Source organism: Haliotis rufescens, unplaced genomic scaffold (genome assembly GCF_023055435.1).
Source record: "Haliotis rufescens isolate VD_foot unplaced genomic scaffold, xgHalRufe1.0.p SCAF_9, whole genome shotgun sequence".
Taxonomy (NCBI): Eukaryota; Metazoa; Mollusca; class Gastropoda; order Lepetellida; family Haliotidae; genus Haliotis; species Haliotis rufescens.
Window position 1 is genome coordinate 15,239,652 of NW_025964383.1, and position 20,730 is coordinate 15,260,381.

The 20,730-nt window shown below is 43.8% G+C and overlaps 1 protein-coding gene across 3 annotated transcripts in view; it reads right to left on the reverse strand.

The window, feature by feature from the left end:
* Positions 1–270: 270 nt before the first annotated feature.
* The window catches only part of LOC124150227 (glycerophosphodiester phosphodiesterase domain-containing protein 5-like), a 42,321-nt gene continuing 21,861 nt past the window's right edge, over positions 271–20,730 (reverse strand). For 2 of the 3 annotated variants that reach the window (XM_048391142.1, XM_048391141.1), the window contains 11 exons: positions 20,267–20,360; positions 18,277–18,435; positions 16,726–16,819; positions 12,325–12,470; positions 11,691–11,773; positions 9,444–9,594; positions 7,952–8,176; positions 6,744–6,892; positions 6,060–6,207; positions 5,360–5,442; positions 271–2,424 (listed from right to left, as the gene is read on the reverse strand). In XM_048391142.1, coding sequence (XP_048247099.1) covers positions 2,142–2,424; positions 5,360–5,442; positions 6,060–6,207; positions 6,744–6,892; positions 7,952–8,176; positions 9,444–9,594; positions 11,691–11,773; positions 12,325–12,470; positions 16,726–16,819; positions 18,277–18,435; positions 20,267–20,356 — 1,611 coding nt within the window. In that variant the 5' untranslated portion in view covers positions 20,357–20,360 and the 3' untranslated portion in view covers positions 271–2,141. Of the gene's footprint in view, positions 2,425–5,359; positions 5,443–6,059; positions 6,208–6,743; positions 6,893–7,951; positions 8,177–9,443; positions 9,595–11,690; positions 11,774–12,324; positions 12,471–16,725; positions 16,820–18,276; positions 18,436–19,626; positions 19,647–20,266; positions 20,361–20,730 lie in introns of those variants that run through there. The other variant, XM_048391143.1, reaches the window with a different exon arrangement.

Here is a 20,730-nt window from a genome sequence, read left to right on the forward strand (position 1 = left end):
GAAAAAGAAAGAAGTTTGGTACGTAATCGATGATTTGTCGCTAGTTCCAGCTGATTCTGTCCTCTTGACACCTGCAAACAGCAGTGGATGTTGAGGAGTGAGTGAGTTGGGTTTAACGCCGCTTTTAACAGTATTCTAGTTACATCACGGCGTGTCAGCTTAATGTGGGAGGAAAGCCCGAAGTGATGTACGTCTCATACGTTTACCACTTCGGTGAAACCCACGAGCACGGGTATGGTGCTGACAAACCTAGAAACATAATCGGGGCGAACCGGGATTTGAACCCACAATCACAGGTTTCTGGCATGCCCAAGGGACGCAACTCTGCACAGCGAATCGTGACGCCTTAGACGACTGGGCCACCCGTGCCCTTGAAGTGGAGAACATCAAACTGTGTATTGGGTTTCAGACTGTTTAGTTTCTGAAGCCATCAGCAGCCCTATAGATAAGCTGTGGGTTATTTGGGATTTTACTCAGGGGTTCGATTTTGAGTGTATATCCACAAGTTTTAGATGGTATTCAAAACATTTTTACCCACCTCTTTCTCGGCATTTGGGAATTTAACTTAAAACCTGTTTCGTAACAATCCCGTTTAAAACTATGTGAATAGTAGTATACCCGTCTGCGTCTGTTTGCGGCTCCCTCCCCGGGAAGACAATTTTTGTTTACAAAACCTAGCATTGTAAGAAAGCTATTGTTTTAATTACCAATCTACGACTAATTAAGATACAACACGTACATTTGCCTAGGCACAACGTGCTTTTCCGAATGTAACTGTCGGTAAGTGAATTTGGTGATCGTCTGATACACAATAATTTTTTCTAACAGTTGTAATGTTCGCAACGGTTAATTCAAATAGTTGTAATATACGCATTATTTTTATTTCAATAGTGTATTTATAGTTTTTGTTGCGTATTTTATACGCTAGTATTTTATTTGTCTGCAAACTTCAGTTTATTTAATGTGTATTTTACGCAAATACGCAACTTATCTCGAGCTCTGCATAAGTTTGAATACAGAAGTGGTTTCATCCTCTCACCGCCCACAAATGAAATTCAGTTCCCCATTGCAAAATATGTCAAAAGTAATTTCTTTTCTTCTGGTGTTTTAAAGTCATTCGGTCACAAAAATCAACCAACAGACAACAAAAGGCCCTGTGGTAGCACCAACACTGTCTATGAACCAGGTTCTGAAGTTCACCTTCACAATACCTGATAAAACCAAAGGACTGCGTCTCTAGGGTTAACTGAAAGGTGGCCACCCTACCCCAGTCACTCCGACAGGTCATCCTTCATACACACTGACCAAGGCAGTAGGATACATAACATATACGTTGTAGCAAGTGATATCAAAGGGCAACAGCTCCACCATACACGCAGTACTCACAAACTGTGGCTCAAGGTACGTTCAATATCTTCACATTTGGTCATGAAATAAAGTTTCTCATCAGCTCATTAAAACATGAAGTAAAGTTTCTCTCAGTTGCAGAATATTGATAAACTCATAAGCAATGATGGCATCAGATATATTGACACACTAAATAATGTTCAGCCAAATGACAAAAAACAAAGAAATTGGTTTGTGAGGCCTGAAGGCATGCTAGGTAATGTTGTCTGAGTTTGAATCCTCATTCCCGTTGTCATACCCGGACATAAGCTTCCCGTAACACTTGACTTGAAAGAGTCAAAATCAACTCTATGTATTCAAAGTGTTTCTGTATTGTTTAGACTAAAATTTCTTGCTGGCCAAAACCAAAATTATACATTTCAATGACACGGGATGAGAAACTTTATTTCCACTTTTCCTATCCGTACCTCACTGACGATCTGACAAGAAGTCTACTGATACAGCAGTCCTCTGTTTGTTGCAAAGCCTTCCCTGTTTCATGACAAGGAGCAAAGCAATTAACCCATTTTTCTTGGAATGATCCAATGTCACAACACGTTCACACACAGCCAGAGAGCCACACACAACTCCCTGCCTTTGACAAAGACGACTACCAGACGTTCCGTGACACAGTGACGTAAGCTCACAAGGCTGTGTGTACCAATAAATACACCGTAATACACAGATAAAAATATTGCATCCAAACTTGTAGTGTCACAAAGAAAGACTATTGTCACATTGACCACCGGCCAGCTCTACTCCACTTCATACTTGCTGTCGGGGAAGGTGTTTCCGTTGTGGTATCGGCTGGCGTAGGGGTCGTTGTTGATGGAGGCCATGGAGTAGGATGATGCGGGCTGGTTGACCACGCCGCCGTGCCCGGCAGCCCGCGCCTCCACCTCCTCCACGAGGTCCCCGTCCGTCATGTTGTAGAGCAACTTCTCCTTCATGTTGCGAGATCGGTGGCCCTGGGCGCTGCGGGCGGCGCTGTTCAGGGAGATGGTCTCAGGACTGAAGGAAGTCCCGTATAATCGGATTCTGTAAATAGAATGTCACATGTCTTAGGCTGGTACATCTTTTATTTATCCAACACTTTTGTAAGTGTTGAGTGTGATTATGATCTAATCAGTGTTCTAATTGAATAGCAGTTTCAAACCTGTATGTTTAAGATATTCTGGACTTAAGATAACCCCCGTAAATCAAAACAATACACTCTTGGCTGGTTGGTTTGTTGTTTTACGCCGTACTCAGCAATATTCCAGCTATATGACCGCGGTCTGTAAAATAATTGAGTCTGGACCAGACAATCCAGTGATTGATATCATGAGCATCGATCCATGCAATTGGGATCGATGACATGCATCAACCAAGTCAGCGAGCCTGACCACCCGATCCCGTTAGTCGCCTTTTACGACAAGCATAGTTGCCTTTTATGGCAAGCATGGGTTGCTGAAGACCTATTCTACCCCGGATCTTCACGGGTCCAATACACTCTTGAAACAAGTTAAAACTTGTAATGTATACAACACTACAGTAGACCACGGATATAACGAACACGGAAAGAGCGAACACGGATAGAGCGAACAAAGGGATACAACTACCTGTCACAAAATCCATGACTTATCTCCTATATATTATCATATAAAATTTACGTACAGGACAAACTCTCTTCAGCATATTTACGTATCTATCGAACTGATATCTGATCCCTGGAAAGCCCAAATACTACAAATTAGTGACATGTATAGCGAACTGAGGAATCTCATTCAGTGTCAAGTGTCACTAACAATTGGCTATACGCAATCAGCAGTGAATCAACACAATCAACTGCGAATCCACACAATCGCGGTGAATCCACAGAATTGCGGCGAATCCACACAATCGGAGTGAATCCACATAATCGCGGCGAATCCACAGAATTGCGGCGAATCCACACAATCAGAGTGAATCCACACAATCGCGGCGAATCCACAGAATTGCGGTGAATCAACACAATCGCAGCGAATCAACACCATGGGCTGCGAATCACAATCAGCGTCGCTTGAACGCAACCAGCTGCGAAACAACACAATCAGCGGCGAATCACAATCAGCGTCGAATGAACGCAACCAGCTGCGAAACAACACAATCAGCGGCAAATCACAATCAGCGTCGCATCAACACAATCAGCGGCGTATCAACACAATCAGCGGCGAATCAACACAATCAGCTGCGAAACACAATCAGCGGCGAATCAACACAATCAGCGGCGTATCAACACAATCAGCGGCGTATCAACACAATCAGCTGCGAAACACAATCAGCGGCGAATCAACACAATCAGCGGCGTATCAACACAATCAGCGGCGTATCAACACAATCAGCTGCGTATCAACACAATCAGCGGCGTATCAACACAATCAGCGGCGTATCAACACAATCAGCGGCGTATCAACACAATCAGCGGCGTATCAACACAATCAGCTGCGTATCAACACAATCAGCGGCGTATCAACACAATCAGCGGCGTATCAACACAATCAGCGGCGTATCAACACAATCAGCGGCGTATCAACACAATCAGCTGCGAAACACCATAATCAGCGACGTATCAACACATTCAGCGGCGTATCAACACAATCAGCTGCGAAACAACACAATCAGCGACAAATCACAATCAGCTGTGAATCAACACAATCAGCAGCGTATCAACACAATCAGCGGCGTATCAACACATTCAGCGGCAAATCAACCTTGTTAAACTTTATGCTTTATGTTAATCTTAGTATTCATACTGTTCATGTAATTGGACTAATCTTGTCTGTAAAACAAACATTAAATCTTTGCAGTTTCACGACTGCAGTTTGCAGAACGAGGCCAGAGCAAAATCGCCGCCTACACATCTCCCCATATGTAAATCGTGAAATGCTAAATACATATTTGATAAACAAGCTTCTAAAAATGATATGACTTAAATGTTATGAAATGTTATCAGTTGAATGCTATGACGTAATTACTGCTTATACAAGTCAATGCTACAATTATGTATTTTGTATTTTGCTTTATCCAACATCATGATGGCGGACATTTCCAAGCGAAAACGTACATCACAAACAACATATAACGAACTGATTTCTCCAATCTACAGGCAGATGGTCTATCCACTAGACGACGGAGGTGGTATATTGGCAAATGCTCTACCACTAGACCTCGGAGGCGATCTACGGGCAATTACACTATCCACTAGACAACGGAAGTGGTATATTGGCAAATGCTCTACCACTAGACCACAGAAGCAGTCTATGTGTAGATGCACTATCCACTAGACCACGGAGACAGTCTACGGGCAGATGCACTATCCACTAGACCACGGAGACAGTCTACGTGTAGATGCACTATCCACTAGACCACGGAGACAGTCTACGGGCAGATGCACTATCCACTAGACCACGGAGACAGTCTACGGGCAGATGCACTATCCACTAGACCACGGAGACAGTCTACGGGCAGATGCACTATCCACTAGACCACGGAGACAGTCTACGGGCAGATGCACTATCCACTAGACCACGGAGACAGTCTACGTGTAGATGCACTATCCACTAGACCACGGAGACAGTCTACGGGCAGATGCACTATCCACTAGACCACAGATGGCGGTCTACGTGCAGATGCACTATCCACTAGACCACAGATGGCGGTCTACGTGCAGATGCACTATCCACTAGACCACGGAGACAGTCTACGGGCAGATGCACTATCCACTAGACCACGGAGACAGTCTACGGGCAGATGCACTATCCACTAGACCACGGAGACAGTCTACGGGCAGATTCACTATCCACTAGACCACGGAGACAGTCTACGGGCAGATACACTATCCACTAGACCACGGAGACAGTCTACGGGCAGATGCACTATCCACTAGACCACGGAGACAGACCATGTTTTGTTGGATGAGACCAAGGTAATGGACCTTGAGTGATGTACATACCTCTGTACTATGAACACCGTGATGACAATCACAGCTGACAACACGTCCACAGTCACCCACAGGATCAGGTAGCTGGACGGCACCTGCACCAAACAAACACAATCGTTAACTCAAAGTGATGGACACTTCTCTCAACATTCAACACACATCCCCCATTTTCTGAAGAGACTGAGTGAGAAGTTGTTCATCCATATATCTTATCCTTACTTAGCCTGAGTGAGGTTTAATGAACAGAGTGAGAGTGACAGAGAGTGAGAGAGAAAGTGAGAGACGAAAGCGAAAGAAAGAGAGAAAATATAAAAAATGAGGCAGTGAGTGAGTATGGTTTTACGCCTCTTTGAGCAAAATTCCAGCAATATCACGGCGGGGGACACCAGAAATGGGCTTCACATATTGTACCCATGTCGGGAATTGAACCCGGGTCTTCGGCGCGACGATGCGAACTACCACCGACCACCCCTAAATGAGGCAGTGAGTAACACCAATGGAAACAACATCTTGCACCATAAGAACAGAACAGAACAGACTTTCATTCCAAACACAATATGTGATAATACTATCAATACTTGATTCTAATCATGAGGATAAGTGATTGATTGAGTAAGTCCGTGGGGGCATGGGTTTTCCTGCCTTGGTTCTGATAATGTGTGCGTAGATGGTTGGGTGTGCGTGTGCGTGAGTGATTGAGTGATTGACTCACCAGATGCCAGAGGGGCGCCTGGACGTGCCTGAGCGTGTGGCAGCTGTCTGCCGTGACGGAGGAGATGCCCATGCACCAACACAGGGAGTACATCCACTCGGAGTTCACAGTCCACATATTGATGCTGATGTTGGAGGCCTGGTACTCCCTGAAACACAAACAGTTGTCATAGTAACAGCTTGGAACTTCTAAGGAAGAGTCAGTGACCGAATTGAGGTTATCACAGCTGTGAACACTGTGTATATGATATCACAGCATGAAGTGGGATGTTTCACAGTGCTGACAAATCAGGAAAAATCTGGGCCCAAATCATAGGATTCTGGCATGCCTAAGGGAAGCAACTCTGCACAGCAAATTATGAAATTATGGTGTCTTAGATGATTAAACCATCTTTGGCCTGTTATAAGAAAGAAATAAGACATGGTTATGTCCCTTACATTACCAAATATTATTAGAACATGTACCCTACTGGTAATTTCCTGTGCAACAGTAGAACAGCCGACTTGTATTATTTGGGGTGGCATGTTTATTTTGTAATCAAATCGGTGCTACAGACATTCTGGGATTCTGATCCCATTGTGCTGGCCTGATATTGTGTCCAGCATGTTCAACACGTGACAAACTGGTCCACACTGACTGATCGTGTGATGCCTACTGCAGGAAATGCCTGGTTCTGTGACTCACTCTATCTGGTCGTCGGTCAGCTCCGTGTACTGGACATTGACGATGGACATGTTGGCCTTCCTGAGACTGCTGACGGGGATGTAGTATTCGCCCACGACGGTGACACCGGTGGGGCGGCTGTTGTTGAATGTGGTCTGTAGCCACCAGACCTGAAGCAGGGATATGACTGTAACTCACACTGGTAGACCTATCCAGCATTCCACTGTGCCGGGATGCCTGGAGATGCCCAGGGGTCCCGGGGGTTGCCTGGAGACACCTAGGATGCATGGCGTGTCAGGGTGTTTGGGGGTGTCTGAGCTGTCTGAGTGTGTGCCTAGTATGCCATGGAGTGTCTGAGATGTCTTGGGGTGCCTAGTTTGCCTATGAGGGTGTCTTGGGGTGTCTAGTATGCCTGAGGGTGTCTGGGGGTGTCTAGTATGCCTGAGGGTGTCTGGGGGTGTCTAGTATGTCTGAGGGTGTCTGGGGGTGTCTATTATGTCTGGGGGTGTCTAGTATGCCTGAGGGTGTCTGGGGGTGTCTAGTATGCCTGAGGGTGCCTGAGGGTGTCTAGTATGTCTGAGGGTGTCTGGGGGTGTCTAGTATGTCTGGGGGTGTCTAGTATGCCTGAGGGTGTCTGGGGGTGTCTAGTATGCCTATGAGGGTGTCCGGGGATGCCTAGGTTGCCTGAGGGTGTCTGGGTGTGTCTAGTATGCCTGGGGGTGTCTAGTATGCCTGAGGGTATCTGGAGGTGTCTAGTATGTCTTGTATGTCTGAGGGTGTCTGGGGATGCCTAGGTTGCCTGAGGGTGTCTCGGTGTGTCTAGTATGCCTGAGGGTGTCTGGGGGTGTCTAGTATGCCTGAGGGTGTCTGGGGGTGCTTAGTATGCCTGGAATGTCTGGGTTGTCTGGGGATCCACGGGGAGTCTGGGATGCCTTGGTGTCCAAATTATTTATTGTCAGGATTTAGAATATCAAATGGTTGGTCGTTAAGAGGCGAGAAAATGAATCGGGATGCGAGGCTGAGTTGACTCTATGTCTTGGTATTCTCCATTGAAGGCAATCATGATGGCAATAGCTGGATTGTCTGGACTTGACTAGATTACTTACAGACGCCGCTCATAACACACACAACAGGTTTGCCTATTGAGAGTCTGCCATGATATTGATGGACTTTTCCAACCGTGTCGTCACTCAATCACACATGCTGACTCACTCACACCGTATCCTTACGTTTTGTAGTGGGAATCCTGCTCTCGTGAGGGCTTGTATGGTGTAGTTGACGCTCAGATTGAAGCAGGGGTGTGACTGTGGCGGGGCCCGCAGGTCGAACATCAACACATTGTCACTGTAGTTTCGGCCCAATCGTGCAAGCTCCTCCAATGTCGGCAGCGTCTGATTGGCTACCTGTTTCCGTTGAGCATCGGTCAAGTCTCCGGCAGTCCAGAAAGGGTCATTCTGAGGAGAAGGTGAACATGGTTGTCAGGACATACAGTTTCAATGTACGACATTCCCATCAGAATAGGTATATCCCGAGAAACCAAGGATCATATCATCTTCCTGAGGCAAGGGTGTTAACTAACTATAAAAATCCAGTTTCAACCCTTCCTCTCTCATTAGTCTCAACCCCAGTAAACTGGAACCTGAACTTCTGGATGACGACTTAAAAAAATAAAAGAAATGGTTCTCAGGCAATGAATTTTGAAAATATAGTGCAGGCAGGCGTTGGGCATTTTTTGTTTGCTTGTTCAAACTGGTATATTACCAAACAAACAATATTGGAATCTGGAACAGGGCCTCCATACATTAAAAAGAATACAAAGTTCTATTTGCCGCTATGACCATAATATGAGATGCACATTTAAGCTGTGTGCATGTGAAGGGAAGTAACTGCTAGGGTTGGGAATTGGACCAAAAAGTGTATTGCGATATATTGCAATATTTCAAAAACATATTGCAATATTATTGCAATATATTGGGAAATAATATCTACCAAGAGAAAAGCTTTTTTTCATATCCCTTTGACAAATATTAATATGAAAGCTGCAATGTTAACAATTTGGTCAAAATTATTAACCAATTTTAATAAATTGTACTATTATTTTTATCTACAATCAAATAAAGAGTATGAAACATTTGTTTTGTCTTTGTTTTGATTTCATAAGGTAAGACTATACATCATGGCATATACATGTCAGTCACAGTTTGTATAATGAGGGAAAAACCAATACGCCAAACGAGATAAACCCGCACATCCCTAGTAACTGCTATATTGGATCGCATTGTTTTTGAGTATTAGGATTTATTTATATTTTTTTTAAATGGAAACGAAATGTGCTACAGATGTAATTATGATGTGATCAATGCCTGAGAACCAAGACTTTTATTTTTTTGCGAGTAGTATAAGGTGGTCTTGCTAGACTATAAGTAACTATACTTGACTCCGACTTTAGAATAAGGGTCACAAATTGCTGTTTATCAGCTGGTGTATAGATATTCAGTAAACTACATTTATAAAGAAACACGCTTATACCAAACTGATGAATATAATGAACTGTTTGTGTGCCTAGGATGATCTCAGTTATAACGAACTAAAATAAGGGTCCCTTTTAGTGTGTTTGTATGCTATTCTTATAAGTAAAGGGAGGTAAGTTGGTAGAGTAACCTCAACTCCCCACAAAGATATATCCTGAAAGGGCATCCTTCATTGTTCTGCGGTACTCACTTGTATAAACCAGGAACCAGCATTCAAAGCTTTTAAATCCGACATGTTGAAAGACGATGGATCATCATTTACTCGGTCCGGGAAAACATCTTTTATATTTGTGGTCCTCTCTAAGCTCCTGTCATGGAGGATGAAGGGCACACAGTCCAGGCTGAAACAGGCACCAGCCATCAGTGGTTGTAGTGTAACGCTGCACCTACCAATATTCCAACTATATACTCAAGTCTGGACCAGGCAATCCAGTGATCAATATTGTCAGCAACTATCCATGCGGTTTAGGTACAAAACTAAGCACAACTGATCCACATATCCCCACGTCATCCAGCACAACTGATCCACATATCCCCACGTCATCCAGCACAACTAATCCTCATATCCCCACGTCATCCAGCACAACTGATCCTCATATCCCCAGGTCATCCAGCACAACTAATCCCCATGTCATCCAGCACAACTAATCCTCATATCCCCACGTCATCCAGCACAACTAATCCTCATGTCCCCACGTCATCCAGCACAACTAATCCACATATCCCCACGTCATCCAGCACAACTAATCCTCATATCCCCACATCATCCAGCACAACTAATCCTCATGTCCCCACATAATCAAGCACAACTAATCCTCATGTCCCCACGTCATCCAGCACAACTAATCCTCATATCCCCACATCATCCAGCACAACTAATCCTCATATCCCCACATCATCCAGCAGAACTAATGCTCATATCCCCACATCATCCAGCACAACTGATCCTCATATCCCCACATCATCCAGCACAACTAATCCTCATATCCCCACGTCATCCAGCACAACTAATCCTCATATCCCCACGTCATCCAGCACAACTAATCCACATATCCCCACGTCATCCAGCACAACTAATCCTCATGTCCCCACATCATCCAGCACAACTAATCCACATATCCCCACATCATCCAGCACAACTAATCCTCATATCCCCACGTCATCCAGCACAACTAATCCTCATATACCCACGTCATCCAGCACAACTAATCCTCATATCCCCACGTCATCCAGCACAACTAATCCTCATGTCCCCACGTCATCCAGCACAACTAATCCTCATATGCCCACGTCATCCAGCACAACTAATCCCCATATCCCCACGTCATCCAGCACAACTTATCCTCATATCCCCACGTCATCCAGCACAACTAATCCTCATGTCCCCACGTCATCCAGCACAATTAATCCTCATGTCCCCACGTCATCCAGCACAACTAATCCTCATATCCCCACGTCATCCAGCACAACTAATCCTCATGCCCCTACGTCATCCAGCACAACTAATCCTCATGTCCCCATGTCATCCAGCACAACTAATCCTCATGTCCCCACGTCATCCAGCACAACTAATCCACATATCCCCACATCATCCAGCACAACTAATCCTCATATCCCCACATCATCCAGCACAACTAATCCTCATATTCCCACGTCATCCAGCACAACTAATGCTCATATCCCCACATCACATGTTTTCGAGCCCTTAAACAATAGGTCACCACAAGCCTTATAACGTAATTTAGGTGTTTTTTTTGGTTTTTGGTTTAACGCCGAACTCAGCAATATTCCAGCTATATGAAGGCGGTCTGTAAATAATTGAGTCTGGACCACACAATCCAGTGATTGTCATCATGATCATCAATCCAAGCAATTGGGATACAATGACATGCATCAACCAAGTCAGCAAGCCTGACCACTCGATTCCATTAGTCGCATTTCACTGCAAGCATGGGTTGCTGAAGACCTATTCTACCCCGGATCTTCACGGGTACATGGATGCGTTCATGAGCATAAGTTCACACAACATACCAGTATGTTTGTTTGTGCATCGAACCAATCTTATATCTCTTAAATATGAGTAATTCTTCATATATTAACCAAAATGCACGGTAATCACGTTTCTTTTGGGAGCAATGGGTCAGTGGCTTGGGGCTACGCTGATTTGAACACATCGTACCTGAAATCCTAGTATGTGTTTTGTTTGTTTGTCTGTTTGTTGTTTGTTGCAATATCCCGGCGGGGAACAAATGGGCTTCATACATTGTACCCATGTGGGGAAATCAAACCGAGGCACTGGGTGTGACGAGCGGACACTTTTACCACTGGGCCCAACCGCCCAACTATTCAAACAGTCCCTTATTGTGAGCATGATGTACTGGGAAACTGTTGAAGCAACTACAGCCTCCGGACCTACAGAGGAGGATGTCAGACTCACCTGATCTGCACGTCGCTCTCCACACCATAGCCTCCATCCTGGTAGGCAAACTCATACGCCATCAGTGTGTTCTCGGGTAAAATCTACAAACAGAACAGCTACATCATAACAACTTTAAACAATTAGTTGTACAACTCACCCACCCATGGTGGCTACACTGTCCATCTCACACAGAGACCTGTAGCATGTTCCAAGCTGCTGGAGATGAGTGTGTGAGTTGGGTTTTACGTCAGCTACAGATATTCCACTTTAGTGAAACCAACATGAAAAGGGGCCAGGATTCTACAGGACACAAAAGTATAGAATGGACACAAAAATAATTAAAGTGTGTTTTCAGGATGCACAGTAATATTCAGTGTAACAAATTATTGACAAGAAATATAAGGTCCATTAATGAAAGTGTTTACTAAATCTTACAGTAAAGTAAACAACACCGTATTATTACTTTACAGGAGCCTCATATTTCCTGTAAGGTAAGGGTAACAACAAGTACCATCTTTCAACATCTCTTGGTATGACGCGGCTGTGGATGGAACCCCACTTCTCCGGGTGGACGCTGTACCACTTGACCACGGAGGCGGTCCAAGGCATGATAAGAGTGGAGACATTAAGCGTGGAGCCATGTAACACTAACCTCTGATGCTCCTCGGTGGGCTAGTACGAGGGGCTTACTAGGCAAGTTGTCGGCGTGAGTGACACACGGGGAATTGATGAAGTACGGGGATATGTACAGTCCGATCATAACAGCAACATACACGGTCAGCCACAACAGCTTCAACGCTGAAAGAGGACACAAAAAGAAAATATGTGAGCCTTAATTCTGCATTGAGTATTTTGTTGTTTAACTGCACCATCAGTACTATTCCAGCTATATGACAGCAGCATCTAAATAAGAGAGCCTGGACCTAACAACCCTGTGACTGATATTATGAGCAACGATTCACGCCATCGAGGTATAATGAAATAATCCAAATCACCAAGCCTGCCTACTGGATCCATTAAGTTTCCTCATACAAGAAGCATAGGTTGTTTGGGGACAGTTCTAACCTGGAATCCCCACAGGGTCATGTAGGGGTATAATGTCCCTACATACTTTGTGTGATGACTTACACGTAGGTAATGGATTAGAATTGATCTTTAGCAACCCATGCTTGTCATAAAATGTGACTATGCTTGTCATAAAAGGCGACTATGCTTGTCATAAAAGGCGACTATGCTTGTCATAAAAGGCGACTATGCTTGTCATAAAAGGCGACCATGCTTGTCATAAAAGGCGACTATGCTTGTCATAAAAGGCGACTATGCTTGTCATAAAAGGCGACTATGCTTGTCATAAAAGGCGACCATGCTTGTCATAAAAGGCGACTATGCTTGTCATAAAAGGCGACTATGCTTGTCATAAAAGGCGACTATGCTTGTCATAAAAGGCGACTATGCTTGTCATAAGTGGCGACAAACGGGATCAGGTGGTCTGGCTCGCTGATTTGGTGGATGCATGTCATCGTATTCCAATTGCGTACATCAATGCTCATGATGTCAATCACTGGATTGTCTAATCCAGATTTGATAATCTACAGACAGCCTTCATATAGCAGGAATATTGCTGAGTGCTGCATTAAACAAAAAACTAACAAACAAATAAACAAACAAAAATATGTAGGAATCTGAGGTATACAACCCAGGGCCAATAAAATGTCCTATTTTTCTGATACGAGCAAAGTGACTCATCCATGCCAACATTTATGTCCTGAAATAAACTCATGAATAGCTATCAAATTCTAATCACGAACTAAGGACCAGGACTCTCACAAACATCCAAGTAAATTTGGAACCTGATCACATTTGCAAGTCAATATATGTTAATGCCAATTAGCTGTTTGTGAAGGAGCAATAAACTCTCATGTCAAGGGCAGGATCAGGACCTTTGACATGCATTTGCAATCACGGAAAGGCAGGGTTACACTGAAGCACTACCACTGTCAAGTGATCGTGTCACACAGAGAGTACGTGCAGGCAGAGTGTGCCCCAAGAACTGTGTTGAAACCTAAGCATGGAAGTCAGGGGGCACCTGTCACAGCCCTAATCAGGGCCCGAAAAAAAAATTCAACCCTACTTGTCCTGCAGGGCAAGAACTTTTTATTTTGTACTCGTCCTGCCAAATTTTCACTTGCCCTATTGCTCAATGCTGAACAGACAATATCATGTATCATGTACCAACCACTGAAAACAAAGTAAATAAATTGTTTCAAGATTTATTTTGTGTTTTTATTTCCACAGTAAGACAATATTGAATAAATTAAGGAAAAATAAGTTTAGTTATTTTGAACAGTTAAGTTATGATGAAAGACACATCAATCTGTCACTGTCAAAAACTTGGAAATTTTGAAAATGGTTCCCCTTCTATTGCAACATAGTAGGCTGATGTGAATAGCTTTTCATAAACTTCACTGTTTTTTTCGTCAACTTTTTGCATTGACTTCGCAAACTGCGCAGTCTGGGGTTTGTCAAAATATTTATCATGTTCACAGCACTGAATATGCTTCCTACTTTTAGGGTGAAATTTCAAAGTTTCTTTTCTGAGTCCACATTTGGGATCAGATAGTTTGGGGTATTTTCGATAGACGGTGTAATACAACTCGCTGTCATCATCGTCAAATTTTGCCCATTCAAATTCACTCAACCACGCAGATTGTACAACACGTTTCCGCTTTTGTGTATCGTATTGTTTTTGACTAAGTTTTTGTTTCTCCGCCTGTGCAGTCAATTTTTTGTCGGCACGACCGTCCGACGAGAAAAACTTTCTCATATCCGACATTTTAGTTTAGTTAGCAACTGGCCGCTTACATCAATAAAGACTGGTTTCAGCGCAAAGCCTGCGCAAAGATACATCAAGAGACAAACCTCAGCCTAATTGTTAATGCTATACATGACATAAATATCGATCGGCTGAATGGCCGTGATTTCCGTGTCAATATATTGCACATCAAAACAAATATAAATTAAACTGCTGTAAGCATCTGCTTGTCCGTCAGGACAAGTATTTGATAATTTTACCTTGCTGACATCAGTCACAACTCGTCAATACGAGCGGACGAGTGGATTTTTCGAGCCCTGCTAATGTTAAAAGTTGAGGACCCGGGAGGTCCCTAGATTCAAATACCATAGAAGACCTCAAGGACCCAGCAACCCCTAATATGGAACATTGCAATTCGATTTTTGTATAAGACTAGTCCTTGACAAGTGAAAACCTTATGTCAATAGTCCTCCGAGTTTGTAGCTAGTCCTGTCAGCCATCGTACCCACTCAGCCACCAAGGCCGTGCCAATTTACATGTCAGAGGGGTACTCCTAGTATGTGATCTAGACTACCAGTTGCCTGGCTTTCACTTTTGTGGCAGCCTCGGTGGCTGAGTGGGTTAGATCGCTGACTTTGTGTGCTGGTGATTAGGTGCCTCACTCTGGCAAGTATGGGCTCGAATCACAGATGGGACTCAACCCAAAAAAGAACGAGAATCTGTACTTTACTAAGAAAGTGTTATCCCAAATATAACATTTGTTACATGCGACCACGTTCTTGACGGCATCGTGTATTCCTGGTTTGAGGGGGTTAACATTTCCTGTGAAGGTGAGAGGATAAGGTTCAACAACAGCTGAATCAGTTGTGTCATTATTAGGATACCAGTGCACGTAATGAGACACATCTGTGAAATGAGCACTGCTTGCCCTCCTTTCATCACACCCACAGGTCAGAGGTCACGCAACTAATGAGCCCAATAACAGCCTGCAAAGGGAGATAACCCTTGTTGAGGCCCTCCCAGATGTGATCTGTGTGAAACATCCGATGACTGCAATGCTGCCCAAACTAAAACCTTTATCAGTTTTTCAACAGATGGCATAAACCATGATGGCAGTCATCATTGTTTTAGCTAAGAACCCATCAGTGTGGCCAAAAGGAACAAAACAAAAAATCACAAACATTAGACTTAAAAAAATAAAAGAATTGGTTCTCAGGCAATGACTTTTGAAAATATAGTGCGGGCGGGGAGTGTTTTTTATCCTTTTTTTTGCTTGTTCAAACTAGTATGTACCCAAATAAACAGTTGTGTACCATCAACCTGGGAAAGGACCTCCCTACATAAACAAGCAAACAAACTCCTATTGCCGCCATGACCATAATATGAGATTAGCAGTAAAGCAGTGCAAATGTAAAGGGAAGTAACTGCGTGCTGTATTGGATCACATTGTGTTTAAGTATTAGGAAGCAATAGTCTTGGTTCTCAGGCACTGCCTGCATCATCATAATATCTGCCGCACGTTTCGTTTTAATTTCCATTTTCCCCAAAAAATCAAAAGAAGTTACGCAGTTACTTCCTATTACTGCGCATCTCGTGATACGGTAGCAATAGGAGTTTGTATGCTTGTTTATGTTGGGAGGCCCTTTCCCAGGTTGATAGAAGACAACTGTTTATTTGGTTACAAACTAGTTTGAACAAGCAAAACAAACCCCGCCTGCCCGCACTATATATTCAAAAGTCATTGCCTTAGAACCAATTCTAAAAAAAAAAATTAAGCCTAATAATAATATTACACGGTGAACATGGTATCATGAGATTAACAATAAATATTAGGCTAAAAAAATACTAGTTTTGGTTCTCAGGCACTGCCCGCATCATCATAAAGTCTTTTATTTCGATTTAAAAAAATTAAAAAATCCTAATACTTAAAAATAATGCGATCCAATATAGAACAAGTATATGCTCCCAGTAGACAATACAAGCATGCTTCAGCTTTTTGCAGAACAACTCGGGTCCAACAGTTTGTTTCTTCATGCCATAGCCATCAATATTCCAGTCATGTAATGGTGGCTTATAGTTAATCTGTAAGACCTATAAGTGGTTGATATTACAGGCAATGTCTCTTGGCGTTGATGTTCAATGACACCCGACCCTTTCAGGATCATCACTAAATGAATAATTTAACCGTGACTTTACTGTTTAGTGGTGTTCAGAGCTGTGTCAACAGAAGTGCCTACCTACCCCAATGTGAGAGTTTAAACCACTGAAGGGAGATAACCCATGTCATCAGAGTCATCAGCACAACTGCACCGATCTGGAGGAAGGGTCCCGTGATCTGCAACCAGAGAACACAACATTGCACTACACTGATACACACTTCACATATACTCACCGACAAAAGAAACGTGATTACCATGCATTTTGGTTAATATATGAAGAATTACTCATATTCAAGAGATATAAGATTGGTTTGACACAAACTAACATACTGGTATGTTGTGTGTACATTCCATGTGACGATATAGATCCATGACTTGAGATGCACCATGTATCTCATGCAGGATTAGCGTGTGAAGATTGGAAATCACGTGGAGCATATCTTGATACGAATAAAGACACTTTGTGGTAAGACTTGACTGATTGTCAGTCTTGTCATTAAGTTGTACACATTGGAAACATGTCTTCTCAACTACATTCTTCTCTATATCAGCATATGTTTCTATGGTTTGCGTTTCTTTTGGTGGTGAGTATACTTGCGAGACTAGATTCAGTACATTGGGTGCTACAGCAAGTGTAAACCACCATCCCCAAAACACAAATTTGCATGGTCAGCATAGTGATAGTGAGGTGAGGTAAAATGGGGTTTGATGTCGCATCCAAGATTATTGCACTTATATAGGAAAGTGCATGCAGGTGTGTGTAAGTGTGGCTGCTCTTGCTAGACCAAATTAATGCCGATTTTATAGTGCTAGCCCACTGAGATACCACGCCACAGTTTAACATGAATATCCCACTCTGACACAGCATACTGACACCGAGCATAGAGTAACAACAAGTAGCATCTTTTAACAGCTTTTGGCATGACGAGGCCATGGATGGAACCCTGGAACTTCCGCTCTCTGGGATGATGCTCTACCACTAGACCACAGAGGCGGTTCAGTAGAGTGAGTGATTGATAGTAACCAGGCTTTCAACCAAAGAGTTTTTGTTTGTTTATTTGTTTGTTTGTTGTTTAAATTCCAGCTATATGAAGGGGTCTGTAAAAAATCAAGTCTGGATCAGACAATGAAGTGATTGACGTCATGAGCATTGACTCATGCATTTGGGACATGATGACAAACAAATCAGCGAGCCTGACCACCCGACCACCTGATCCTGTTAGTCGCCTCTTTAGACAAGCATAGGGTGCTGGTTACTAAGGGTGTGTGTTATTACCAGTATGTCGGTAAATTGAGGTTCACTCTTTCCACGATACGTATCATAATATAATTTTTAATGCTCGGTATATCGGGTGATTTAAAATGCCGATTTTGTAATGTGTTTAATTTGACACACTTGCCAAATACCCAAAGCTTGCATCACGAGCATGCATCAGCGCCTATTTATTGAATGGCTAAACATGTTGTACCACTCAGTACCAGCATCTTTTGTTCCATTTCTAAACTTCAAATCATACACTGGTGTTTCAAATTGCTTCTGAATTCAAAATGTAGAATCATACAATGTATCGTGAAACGTATCACAATACGGCCTTGCACATCATGAAGTATTGAGCTGATGAGGTGAACTCACCCTGAGAGAGAGTAATACTAGTGTCCATTCAGAGCGCCACATCAACTCCACGGCAACCGTGATGGCAACGCAGCCCAGCAGGCTGAAAAGGATGACAGCGATGTGGACCGGGTGGATGTAGAGTTGGTGGCCGTGCAGGACGTGGCACAACACCAGGCACTGCAAGTACAGCACAACACAGAGGATGTTACACAGCAGTCAGAACAGAAAATAGCACAAAACATAGGACATTTCTACCATGGTTAGAGGTGGAGCAATGGGTCAGTGGCTTGGGGCTAAGCTGCTTTGAACACATCGTACCGGAAATCCTAGTATGTGTTTTGTTTGTTTGTTTGTCTGTTGTTTAAAGCCGCACTCAGCAATATTCCAGCTATATGACGGCCTTCTGTAAATAATCGAGTCTGGACCAGACAATCCAGTGATTGACATCATGAGCATCGATCCACGCATTTGGGATACGATGACATGCATCAACCAAGTCAGCAAGTCTGACCACCTGATCCCATTAGTCGCCTCTTACGACAAGCATAGTTGCCTTTTACGGCAAGCATGGGTTGCTGAAGACCTATTCTCCCCCCGGATCTTCACGGGTCTACCTGGATGTGTGAGTAATGGGATGCAGGTTCGATCATACAGCAGTAGTCGAAGTATGAATGGAAATCAAGGGGTCCTTGGCTTAATCAAAATTAAAAAAGTTAAAGATATAAAGAGTTCCCTTGAAGCAAAAACTATGGGAGAAGATATCAAGGACCACAGTACCACCTGACACTGTACAGGATGTTAGTAGAACAACTAGTTCAAAACACAGGACATTGTCATCTTGCTGAAGGTAGGACCAGGGTCAGGGAAACGGCACGGTCCAAAGTAACCGCCAGCCCCCCTGGCCGTGACTGTCTAGCAGATAATTTTAAGACTACTTACATATTCATTTTTTTTATAACTGCTCACAGCTTCTCAATTAGTTGTTTGCATTATTTCAACTGAATCAAGATGGGATATGACTCTTATTTTTCGTGATTTTTCAACATTTATAACATCTGAAATCGGCAGATAACTTTGAAGATGGGCAGGCAACATTTATAGGTCACGTGTGGGGAGTGAGTGAGTATTGTTTTACGCCACTTTTAGCAATATTCTAGCAATATCACGGCAGGGAACACCAGAAATAGGCTTCACACATTGTACCCATGTAGAGAATCGAACCCAGGCCTTAGTCGTGACGACCAAATGCTTTATCCCCGAGGCCAACACTCTAGCCACTACACGACCCTGGCGCCCCAGGCCATGACAACCCAGTGTCAGCATGGTAAGGGCGGTGGTGGTGGGCTGGTATCCTGTACAGCTACCCACCATGACTATAATGAAGTAGGCCAACACTCTAGCCACTACACGACCCTGGCACCCACATGTCACACCCCCAGGCCATGACAACCCAGTGTCAGCATGGTAAGGGCGGTGGTGGTGGGCTGGTATCCTGTACAGCTACCCACCATGACTATAATGAAGTAGGCCAACACTCTAGCCACTACACGACCCTGGCCATGACAACCCAGTGTCAGCATGGTGAGGGCGGGAGTGGTGGGCTGGTATCCTGTACAGCTACCCACCATGACTATAATGAAGTAGGCCAACACTCTAGCCACTACACGACCCTGGCACCCACATGTCACACCCCCAGGCCATGACAACCCAGTGTCAGCATGGTAAGGGCGGTGGTGGTGGGCTGGTATCCTGTACAGCTACCCACCATGACTATAATGAAGTAGGCCAACACTCTAGCCACTACACGACCCTGGCCATGACAACCCAGTGTCAGCATGGTAAGGGCGGTGGTGGTGGGCTGGTATCCTGTACAGCTACCCACCATGACTATAATGAAGTAGGCCAACACTCTAGCCACTACACGACCCTGGCACCCCTGGCCATGACAACCCAGTGTCAGCATGGTAAGGGCGGTGGTGGTGGGCTGGTATCCTGTACAGCTACCCACCATGACTATAATGAAGTAGGCAAACACGGCGCAGGTCAGCCCCAGGATGATTCTGTACCAGGGAACCCATGTCCTCAGCAGCCCAAACATGTGCCTGAAACCACAAACCATATGTGAAATCATACAGTGAAACCACAGACAGTGAAATCATAGACAGTGAAACCAGAGACAGTGAAACCATAGACAGTGAAATCATAGACAGTGAAATCATAGACAGTGAAATCATACAGTGAAACCATAGACAGTGAAACCATAGACAGTGAAATCATAGACAGTGAAATCATAGACAGTGAAACCATAGACAGTGAAATCATAGACAGTGAAATCATAGACATTGAAACCATAGACAGTGAAATCATACACAGTGAAATCATACACAGTGAAACCATAGACAGTGAAACCATAGACAGTGAAGTCATAGACACTGCAACCATAGACACTGAAACCATAGACAGTGAAGTCAT